Source organism: Phalacrocorax carbo, chromosome 6, assembly GCF_963921805.1.
Source record: "Phalacrocorax carbo chromosome 6, bPhaCar2.1, whole genome shotgun sequence".
Classification (NCBI taxonomy): domain Eukaryota; kingdom Metazoa; phylum Chordata; class Aves; order Suliformes; family Phalacrocoracidae; genus Phalacrocorax; species Phalacrocorax carbo.
In genome coordinates this window covers 19,503,954-19,514,273 of record NC_087518.1, presented here as the reverse complement: position 1 = coordinate 19,514,273, position 10,320 = coordinate 19,503,954, and the positions used below count along the sequence as shown (strand labels likewise).

The window sequence follows — 10,320 nt, the reverse complement described above, 5'->3', positions numbered from 1 at the left end:
AAATCCATGGTCTTCTCTGTGGGAAGGGAGGAGGGGAACCAAGGCAGGTGATGCCAAGCCCTCCCAAGGCGATGGCGGTAATAAGCTGCGTTGTGTTGAGGATGCCCAGCCCTCCAGCAGCAGAGAGCTGTGACCCCTCCAGCCACCCCGCTGCCAGTGCTGCTGGTTACCTTCAGCACACGAGGCTGTGGAGAATGGAAAATTTTAGGTATTACTGCTGCTGGCAAAAGGAGCCTGTTTACTGCCCAGAGTGGAAGGGCAGCGCCCGCTGGCGCTGGGATTTCTTGGCTTTCCACAATCTCCCTTGAGGGTTTTGGCAGCCAATGCCTGGCCAGTGGTCGACCGTCCCTGCCCCTTTCTTGGCTGGGGCCTGGCATTGCCCGTGGGCCAGGCTGAGCCATGGGGTGCAGCCTCGGTTGGGAGCAACAAGCTGGGACACCATGCCTGGCCCTGATGGTACTGTCACCCTTGCGGTGGGAGCTTTGCTATAAAACCTGGCACCTGAGCAGCTCCTGCTAGCTGGAGCCATCTGCGGGAGCCTGTGGCCCTTGTCTTGGCACCACTGGCACCAGGGGCCAGCACTGAACAATGCCGGGCTTGGTGCTCCCACCCGCTCCCCAGGGAGCTGGCGGGCGGCCGAGGAGCGCTTCCGCAGATTCAGCCCCGTTTCCTTCCCCCGCAGGCCCCGGCACACCCTCGCGCTCTGGCCCCGGCGCTTCCTCCATGGGGGCACCCTGATGGCCCCCAGCCTGACAGGGCCAGCCCTGGCCAGAGCAGGCAGGGACAGGCAGGACATGGGGATGGCCCTGAGCCCTGCCTGTCCTGCTCCCCACCTGGGGGGACCCGCCAGAGCCTCAGCGGAGCCCTGGGAAGGAAGCCCACCGGGTCCTGCTGTGCCTGCAGCCCCCCTTGTCCCCCACCAGGCAGGAAACCCATGGGGCTGCAGCTGAGTCAGCAGCACCAGCTACCCGGGCCCCACAAAGGTTGTCCTGCCTGACACAGCAGTGCCCCAGGGACAGCACTGCTCTGGGGACACCATCATCGTGGGGACACCATCACCTAAGGATCACCACTGTTCTGGGTTTGCCACCATACCAGGGACATCACCATCCTGGGGATACCATCACCCTGGGGAGACCTCTGCTCTGAGGACATCACCATCCTGGGGTCACCACCACTTTGCAGTGACCATGATCCTGGGAACACCATCATCTAGGGGTCACCACCACTGTCCTGGGGTCACCACTGTCCTGGGGGCATCACCATTTTGGGGTCACCACCATTATAGGGTCACCACTGTCCTGGGGCCACCACCACCACCCTGGGGCCACCACGATTTTGGGGTCACCACCACCCTGGGGACACCGCTTTAGGGTCACTACCATTTTGGGGACCCCCTCGCCCCGCGAGCGCCGCAAAGCCCCCCCCACCCGCGCCCCGCGGCGCCCCCTGCTGGCGTCCCCTGCTGGCGCCCCCGCCCCCTTCCGCCGCGCGGGGGGGGCGCGGGGCGGGGCCTCCCGGGCCGTACCAAGCGCAGCGGGACAGGGGGTGACGCACCCTTCCCGCTACCGCGGCCCCACGGAGGTGTGTGCGTGGGGAGGGGGCGGTCCGCCGCCAGTCCGCACCCCCGGGGACCCCGCGATGGTCGGCGCCGCCAGCCCGGCGCGCCGCGGTCGGGGCGGGGCCAGCGGGGGCGGGGAGGTGGCGCCCCCGCGGGTGGTGCGCGCCGGAGAGGTTTAAAGCGGGCGGCGGTGGGAGGCGGCGCCGGTGTTGGTGGGAGCCAGCGGCAGGGGATGGCGTGAGCACCGGTGAGACGCGGGCCGGGGGAGGGCGGGGGGAGAGAGAAGCGAAACGGGACGGGCGGGGAGCCGCGCCGCGCCGCGCCCTGGCGCTTTGTGTGCCGGTCTGGGACAAAGGCGGCACCGCGCCGGCACCCGGGGAGCGGAGGGGAACCCGGGAGTACGGGGAAGTGGGGGCGGAGGGGACCGAGACCGGGGGCAGGACCGGGACTGGGGGCGGTCGGAGCCGCTTGGGAGTGGGATTCCCAGGAGCCAGCCCCCGGGGGCTCTGTCCACCCCAGGGACCCCGTACCCCGGGTGGCCGTTGTGGGGAGGGGGCTTGGGCCATAGGCTGCCATGGAGGGGTGCGGGCAAAGCCGCCCTCTGCCTGCACCCCGCCTCCTAACCCCCCTCTCCCCGCCGACCCCAGGCCCCCGTTGGGCAGGATGCGCGGGGGCTGCGCGGCGGCGGTAGTGGCCGTGGCCGTGCCCTGGCTGGCCCTGCTGGCCCTGGCTCGGCAGCCCCCCGAGAAGCCATCGGCCACCCCGTTGCTCACCCGCCGGCCCTTCCTGGTGGCCTGGAATGTGCCCACCCAGGACTGCAAGCCCCGTTTCCAGGTGTCCCTCGACTTCAGCCACTTCGACCTGCACGCCTCCCCCAATGAGGGCTTCGTGGGGCAGAACCTCACAATCTTCTACAAGGAGCGTCTGGGGCTGTACCCCTACTACACCAGCCAAGGTGTGGCCATCAACGGCGGTGTCCCCCAAAACAGCAGCCTGTCTGACCACCTTGCCCGCCTCCAGGAGGGCATCAGCAAGTACATCCGCTCGCCTGCCAGGGAGGGGCTGGCAGTCATTGACTGGGAGGAATGGCGGCCCATCTGGGCTCGCAACTGGAAGCCCAAGGACATCTATCGGGAGGTGTCTCAGCAGCTGGTGTACCAGCGGCAGCCCACCTGGTCCCGTGAGGAGGTGAACAAGCAAGCGGTGTTCGAGTTCGAGTCGGCTGCCCGGCAGTTCATGGTGAGCACCCTGCGCATGGCCAAGAGCTTCCGCCCCAAGCAGCTCTGGGGATTCTACCTCTTCCCTGACTGTTACAACCATGACTACAGCAAAAACAAGGAGAGCTACACCGGGCAGTGCCCGGATGTGGAGAAGACGCGCAATGACCAGCTGGCATGGCTCTGGAGGGAGAGCACGGCCCTCTACCCCTCCATCTACCTTGACCTGCTTCTGGCTTCCACTCCCAACAGCCGCAAGTTTGTGCGGGCACGGGTGATGGAGGCCATGCGCATTTCACAGCAGCACCATGATGGCTACTCCCTGCCTGTCTTCGTCTATACCCGGTCCACCTACATCCGCAAGATGGATGTGCTTAGCCAGGTAGGGCTGTGCCCTGGGATGGCCTCATCCCAAGCCCCGGGCGCTTGGGCTCGGGGGCCAGCTGAGGTGTTCCTTCTGCCTGTGTCTTTTCCTGCCCCCTGGAGCAGGGTGGCTGTGGAAGCCAGTAGCTGCCCTTGTGGTCTTGCTGGCACCCCATGATTTTGGCTGTCCCTGTGTGGAGCAGGGAGCAGCACCCTTTGGCATGGGGCCTCTGTTGCATGTGGCTGGCCTTGGGAGCAGAGCAAGTGTCCAGCCCTGCCTTCCTTCCTTCTACAGGGGGATCACAGTGCAGGCACCTGTGGTTCAGCCCCTCCATGGGTGGGCGATAAGGGGCCATGAGCCCCCTGTTTGCAGGCAGGGTGTCCGGCAGCAGGACTGGCACCCTAAGGAAGTTCCTGGGAGGTGCTGCAGGACTCCTGGGTCCTGGCAGTCAGGAACCAGGGGTTTGTGAGTCCGCAGCCCCTGTACTAGGCTGGCTTATCCCCAAGGAGGTGGGCGGTGGTGGGGAGCCTTATCCTTAAGGAGCTGGGACAGTCCCATGGCCTTCCCACGGCCTGGAGTAGGAATGCCTCCCTGACCCCACAGTAGGGTCTTTGTGGTGCACCATGCTGGGGGTTGTGGGTGCTGCATGGGGTCTGTGGGCACTAACTGGGCTCTGTCCCCACAGCCAGACCTGATCTCCACCATTGGAGAGAGCGCGGCGCTGGGTGCAGCCGGGGCCATTTTCTGGGGTGACGCAGACTACACCAAAAACCGGGTAGGTTTGGGGTCAGTGTGCCCCTGGGACAGGAGCTGATGGGGTGGGGGGTGACCTGCCCCCAGAGGGGGACTAGTGGCTTGAGGTTGGGGTGTCCTCTCCATTTGGGGTGCTTCTCTCCTTGGGGCACCCCAGCATGCTGCTGATGCCCCCCCCTTCCCCAGGACTCATGCCAGATCATCAAGAACTACCTGGAGGGGGACCTGGGCCGCTACATTGTGAACGTCACGACGGCGGCGCAGCTCTGCAGCACGACATTGTGCCAGGGCCGGGGCCGCTGCCTACGCCAGGACAGCACTGCTGATGTCTTCCTCCACCTCAACTCCACCAGCTTCCAGCTGCGGCGCCGGGATGGGGACAACCCCCAGCAACCTCTGTTCTGGGCTGAGGGACAGCTGTCCTTAGCTGACACCCTCTTCCTACGGACCCATTTCCGCTGCCACTGCTACCAGGGCTGGCAGGGCAGCAGCTGCCAGGTGTCCGCTGGCCCCCGCAGTGGTGCCCCTGATGCCCTGGCACCACTGGGACTTGGGGTGCTGTTGCTGTTTGTGAGCTGGTGCTAACACCCTGGCAGCCCCTTTCTGTGCCGGTGTAGGGGACCTATTTAAGATATCCCTACCCTGCCTGGGAGGCAGCTTGTTTTTGGGGCCTGCCTCCCACTTGGCAGGGAGAGTGGTGTGGTTGCCCTGGGGAGGGAGGGAAGGGGGTCCTCTCCTGTTGTAAGGAGAGGGATGGGGGCAAGCGGGGCATGGGGGCAGGGAGGGGGTGCTGTGTGGTGCTGAGTCCCTGTGCGTTGCCCCACACCGAAGTGCTTTACCTGGAATAAAGCTGGGCAGAGTGTGAGTGGGGTGTGGGCTGAGTGGGGTGGGGGGGTGGCGGTGCAGGGGTCACCCTACTGTTACCTGACCCTCCTCCCGGGGGTGGGGGCACCGGGTGCAGGTGTTCGGCTCGGCGCAGGCGCTGCAGGGGCTCGGAGCTTCCCCCGTGGTGCCGCTGCCGCGCCGGGTGGGAGCCACGGCCGGGCCACACACGTGGAGGCGGCCGCGGGACGGCCCAACGCTCTCCCTGGCCACGCCTCTTTGCCGCAGGCTCCGCCCAGGCCACGCCTCCGGCAAGGCTCTGTCCGCCGCGTGGCCACACCCCAGACTGCCTTTGTCCCCGCCGGAGGCACGCCCACGGCCCCGCTCCGCATGGGCCCTGGGCAGGATCCGGGGTGCGGGCGTGGAGCCCCCCCTCCCCAGGACCGGGACAGCCGCGTGGGTTCGCCGTCCTGTGCACCGCGGCTGGGGGTGGGTACAGCCCTGCGGCGGCCGGGGACACACCGTGCCGTGCGCGTCGCCCGGCGGTTCTCTCGCGTGGCGCCTGTGCCCGTGCCACGGTGTCCCCGGTGCAGCCCCGCTCTGCGCTCGCCCGTGCCCTTGCGGCTGCTCCCAGCGCTGCCGCTGTCCTTGGGGTGACCGGTGCCAGGAGGTCCGACCCTGCTAGGCACAGCCGTCTTCCTGCCAGCACCCCTCCGCTGCGTGGGCGTCCCCAAATTGAGCTCGCCTGTGCCGTGGGTGTCCCCAAACCATGATCTCCTGTGGCTGCTCTCCTGTGCCGTGGGTGTCCCCAGACCGAGCCCTGCTGTGGTTCCTGTCCCCATGCGCGAGTGTCCCCAAACGGTGCTTTCCTGTGCCACCACAGTTCCCTGGGCTGTGTCCTGACGGGTCCTGCCTGATGCTGTGAGCTTCCTCCCAGCAGTGCCCTCCTCCTGCTGTGTAATGGCCGATGCTCTGCGCCGCCTGGCCCAGCCCACTCCTGTCACTGTGACCTTGACCCCCCCGACTCCATCCGTGTCTGTTTGTCTTTCCAGCCCAGCTCATCGCTGGTCTGTCACCGGGTGTTGACTCTGCGCATTCCTCCCCAGTCGAGCCTGCCACCACCAGTTATTAACCAGGGCTGGCATGCTGCCGTCCCGTCTCCACTACAGGGCCGCTGTGCTGGACTCTGGCTGCTGATAACTTTGGGGACGCCACGTGAGGAGGTGGGAGAGGTGACCCTGGGTGACTGGCACCACTTGGGGACAGGGGTGTGGACTAATGACGGCTCTAGCTTGGGCTGGGAATAAAAGCGTCAAGGTCTGCCCAGGTATCAGCACATCTCGGCATTCCCCAGGCTGCTCCGGGACCCTTCCTGCGCCTGCTGGCACCATGGCTTTAGGGTGGTACTGCTGGCTCCTCCTGCTGTTCCTCCTTGCCCCAGCCCTCGCTGGAGGGCCTGGCCCCGTCCTCATCAACCGCCCCTTCGTCACCATCTGGAACATCCCCACCGAGCGCTGCGCCACAAAGTACAATGTCACCCTCAACCTGGAGGTCTTCGATGTGTTGGCCAATGACCATCAGGCCTTCACTGGGCAGGACATCACCCTCTTCTACAGCAAGGACCTGGGGCTTTTCCCCTACTACACATCTGAGGGGGTGCCAGTGAATGGGGGGCTCCCCCAGAATGCCAGCCTACAGGCTCACCTCCACCAGGCCACCCAGGACATCAAGGTCGCCCTGCCCAGCCGTACCTACAGAGGACTGTCCGTCATTGACTGGGAGAAGTGGCGCCCACTGTGGATCCGCAACTGGGCTTCCATGCGCATCTATCAACAGAAGTCAGAGGAGCTGGTCTGGCAGCAGCACCCACAGTGGCCCCCTGCTCTGGTGAAGAAGACAGCCAAGTGGCAGTTTGAGCAGAGTGCCCGCAGCTTCATGGAGCAGACCCTGCAGCTGGGCAAGACCCTCCGTCCTGACAGCTACTGGGGTTTCTATGGCTTTCCCAACTGCTACAACAATGATTTCAACAGCCTACCCTATACTGGGATGTGCCCGGCGGTGGAGCAGCAGAGGAACAAGGAGCTGCAGTGGCTCTGGGAGAGCAGCCGGGCACTCTACCCCAGCATCTATGTGCCCCCCTGCCTCAATGGCACCAACAAGGTGCTCGCCTATGTCCGGCACCGCATCGCTGAGGCCTTTGCCGTCCAGCGTGGTGTCCTCAATGTCAGCATCCCCGTCCTGCCCTACTCCCAGATTGCCTTTGACTGCACCATTGACTTCCTCTCACAGGTGACGGGGACAGTGGGCACCTCTCAGGCTGATGGGTTGGCACCAGGGCAACCTCTTGAGCTGATGGGTTAGCTCTGGTGGGGCAATGGAGGGGCTTTGGGCACCATTGACTTCTCCTCTCCCCTTGGGTGCAGGAGGACCTGATAAACACCATCGGGGAGAGTGCGGCTCAGGGCGTCGCTGGCATCGTCCTCTGGGGAAGCCTCAACTACAGCACCTCCAAGGTGAGTGTGGCAGGCAGCACTGTGCCACGGTCCATGGCGACCCCATTCCTTGGCTGTGCAGGGCTGTGACACCACATTCTGTTGCAGGAGATGTGCCTGAAGCTGAAGGACTATGTGGAGGGGCCCCTGGGCCACTATATCGTCAATGTGACAGCCAGCGCTGATCTGTGCAGCCAGAGCCTGTGCACTGGCCGGGGCCGCTGTGTGCGCCAGAAGAACAAGCAGGGCTTCCTGCACCTTGACCCCTTCCGCTTCACCATTGACCTGCAAGCCAGCAAGCCCTGGGTGGTGGCACAGAGCTTGGAGTTCATCAATGATGCCTCCCAGCTAGCCAAGGAGTTCAGCTGTCAGTGCTATGGCAAGTGGCATGGACCCCACTGCAACACCCAGGGCTTCTCCAAGTGATGTCCCTGCCCTATGCAAGGAACACCAGTGCGGGCAGGGTGACACCACCCTGCACCTGCAGCACCCTTGCTATGGGGTTGGGAACCTGACTGCAGGGCTGCCAATAAAACCAGTAGGCACCAGTAAGTGTCTCCTTGTCTTCTGCTGCAGCACATTTTGGGGCAGGAAGGTCCCCCAGCAACACAGGCAGTGCCTCACAATGTTGCCATGGCTGTGTATCAGGCCAGGGTCAGGTCTGGGAGTGTAATGCCACAAAGAAGCCAGGAAAAAAGGAAAATTTATGGGAAAAGACACAGGAAGAGGGATAACAGGGGAAGAGGATGAGGAAAAGGGGAATGATGGGGAGTAGCTAGCGAGCAGAGGCAATAGGGGTGAAAAGACATGCTTGTGCAGCTGTGGCTGGAGGTATGCGGGACCCTACTTTGATTTTTTCCCAGATGACTTCATGCAAACTGGTTCAGCTCTGGAATGATACATAAGATCACCAATTTCTGTAATCCAGGCTGGTGATTCAGCAATACGTATTTTAAAGCGATTGGGAAAAGGCATGAGATGAACCACTGCTTCCCTTGTCCAGCCTAGATGAAGATGATGGGCTCCATCTGGATGTTCAACTTGGGGTCGCAGAATTATATAGTTCTCTGATTTTAGGCCCTAATTTGAGCTTCCATGGCCCCTTCCCCCCTCATGCAGCCTGGTGCAGCAGCTGGGCTGGTCCCCTGGGCTGACCTCTCATCCTGCTGCAACCCCTGGCTGGCAATGCCGGTGCTGGCAGCAGCCCTTGCCATGGCCACACCAACGCCACCCCACAGCCAAAGCCCCGTGTTGATCTGCCACCAGTTGAACCATTTCTGTGATGGGACTGTGCTGCATGCCACTGTGTGTTTACTGGGGATTTACAAACTTGTACCCTTATTTCTTATGCTGGTTAATGTAAGCTACTGCAAGGCATGGCCCATCCTCCGCATGACAAGCCAGCTCTTACCAAGAAATGGACCCCCTGCTCAGTAGAAAAGAAGGGCAGCATGAAGCACCATTGAGTTTAGATGCTTCAGTCAATCCTCTCTGCTAAACTGCGCCTTGGTAAATAGTCTTATCAGGGGTTCTTTCTTCAGTTGCTGGCTAATGGTTTGTCCTCTCCTGGTAAAAGCTGAGCCATGGCTCTATGGCCCAGCCATGTCACCTGAAGGGTCCCGGGACATGTGGGGTCCTGGTCTCCCGGCATGGCCTTGGGAAAATATCTCCGCAGCAAAGAGGACCTCTCCTTCATAGGTGTCATGGGGAAGACCATCCCTTGGTGCATGCAGCATGCAACTCATCCTGCCTTTTATACTCTAGTGCTAAGAAAGCAGGCTGGGCTCTTCTCAGAAATGGTTCAGCTGGTGGCAGATCAGTTGCTTCTGCTTGGTCTGTAGGTGGTGAAATAGGAACTTACCCTGGGGTTGTGCTGCACAAACAGGAGACACCAACTGGAAAAGGTTTATTGTCCAAACAGTTTATTACCAACTCTGCTAGGCTTTGTTTCTTACCAACTCTATTAAGCTCGATATATTAACAACACTATTGACTCGCTGCCGACACTCTGTGCCCCCTCTTGGATGTGCTGCACTGGGGTCCATCTGCAGGGTTGGAGCTGCAGGTGCAGGTCAGGCAGTGGGGGAACCATTGGGCTTTGGCTGTGGAATTGTACTTCTCTATTTTTAACTAATGGGTTCAAACCCCTCAGAACCTCTGGATGGAAGATTTGGAAACAGGTGAGAAAATTCTGCGAGTTTTTCAAGTGTTCAGCTGGTAGAGATGGGGTAGGCGACACGCTTCGTTTCTGGCAGGAAAACCAAAAGCAGTGGCTCCTTCTCCATACGTGAATGGCTTGGAGTGGTGGAGTGGCATGTCCTGCCTTTGCCGGCAAACCTCTGTGTCTGGGTGGGGAATGGGCCACCCTGAGCGCTGCCAAGGTAGGGGAAAGGCTGAATGCATAAAGGGGAAACCCCACTTTTTCAGTGCCTACATGAAGTGTGGAATACTTACGATCAAGGTGCCACCCAGGAATTTTGGCAGGTGACCTCGTGTCTGTGTTGCGCCTGCGAGAGCTGGCACAGGAGGGCAGGGAGCAGCTAGGGGGTGCCTGCCCCACACTGCAGCCCTGGGCAGGGAGGTGTCTTCTCCTCCAATCTCCAGAAATACCCAAGCCTGCATGTGCAGAAATCCCACGGGTGAGCAGCCAAGGAGTTCAATGCCCCCAGGCAGCAGTGCCATGAAAGCAGAGAAACCTTCCCTCTTCCCAGCAGATGATCAAATGGCAGAAGTCAAAAGTGTTTGTCTATGCACCTACCAAAGCCCCTCTTGTTGTCCTTGACATCCCTCCCCAGCTGGGCTTGGGCTTGGTTCCCCGAGCTCCTGCTCTCTGGAGCTCCATGTTCCTCACAGGTGACCCGTCCCTGCTTCCACCTCCTCCCCACTGCATGGCTGAGTTGCGCCAGAGGCTCCTTGCCCACCTGTGTGTGGGGGGCTATGGGCACCTTTACCTGGCTCCTGCATGTGCGGATGGATGACTCCGAAGCCTGGTGGAGGTGATCCCTGCGCCTCAGCCAGCTGACCATCACAGGCTCATGCTCCCTAGTGCTAAGAAACCAGGCTGGACTCTTCTCAGAAATGGTTCACCTGGTAGCAGATCAGGTGCTTCTG

At 62.1% G+C, this 10,320-nt stretch overlaps 2 protein-coding genes across 3 annotated transcripts; both read left to right on the top strand.

The window, feature by feature from the left end:
• Positions 1 to 1,401: 1,401 nt before the first annotated feature.
• Positions 1,402 to 4,637, top strand: HYAL2 (hyaluronidase 2). The gene is made up of 4 exons (XM_064454060.1): positions 1,402 to 1,808; positions 2,209 to 3,160; positions 3,828 to 3,917; positions 4,082 to 4,637. Exons 2-4 carry the CDS (start codon positions 2,225 to 2,227, stop codon positions 4,478 to 4,480), a joined length of 1,425 nt encoding a protein of 474 aa, XP_064310130.1. The 5' UTR covers positions 1,402 to 1,808; positions 2,209 to 2,224; the 3' UTR covers positions 4,481 to 4,637.
• A 185-nt stretch (positions 4,638 to 4,822) lies between these two features.
• Positions 4,823 to 7,757, top strand: HYAL1 (hyaluronidase 1). 2 transcript variants are annotated; one of them, XM_064454061.1, is made up of 4 exons: positions 4,823 to 5,206; positions 5,770 to 7,006; positions 7,141 to 7,230; positions 7,318 to 7,757. In XM_064454061.1, the coding sequence occupies exons 2-4, from the start codon at positions 5,996 to 5,998 to the stop codon at positions 7,633 to 7,635; spliced, it is 1,419 nt and encodes a 472-aa protein (XP_064310131.1). In that variant the 5' UTR covers positions 4,823 to 5,206; positions 5,770 to 5,995; the 3' UTR covers positions 7,636 to 7,757. The 2 variants fall into 2 exon arrangements, with proteins under 2 accessions (XP_064310131.1, XP_064310132.1); XM_064454062.1 differs by lacking the exon at positions 4,823 to 5,206 and having other exon boundaries at positions 5,213 to 7,006.
• Positions 7,758 to 10,320: the final 2,563 nt, after the last annotated feature.

What these genes read in the sequence shown, in the direction of transcription:
- HYAL2 (XM_064454060.1), top strand. Translation starts at nt 2,225, where the DNA reads ATGCGCGGGGGCTGCGCGGCGGCGGTAGTGGCCGTGGCCGTGCCCTGG. An exon ending in AGATGGATGTGCTTAGCCAG is followed by an intron (nt 3,161 to 3,827) that starts GTAGGGCTGTGC and finishes CTGTCCCCACAG; the next exon opens with CCAGACCTGATCTCCACCAT. An exon ending in CAGACTACACCAAAAACCGG is followed by an intron (nt 3,918 to 4,081) that starts GTAGGTTTGGGG and finishes CCCCTTCCCCAG; the next exon opens with GACTCATGCCAGATCATCAA.
- HYAL1 (XM_064454061.1), top strand. Translation starts at nt 5,996, where the DNA reads ATGACGGCTCTAGCTTGGGCTGGGAATAAAAGCGTCAAGGTCTGCCCA. An exon ending in CCATTGACTTCCTCTCACAG is followed by an intron (nt 7,007 to 7,140) that starts GTGACGGGGACA and finishes CCTTGGGTGCAG; the next exon opens with GAGGACCTGATAAACACCAT. An exon ending in TCAACTACAGCACCTCCAAG is followed by an intron (nt 7,231 to 7,317) that starts GTGAGTGTGGCA and finishes ATTCTGTTGCAG; the next exon opens with GAGATGTGCCTGAAGCTGAA.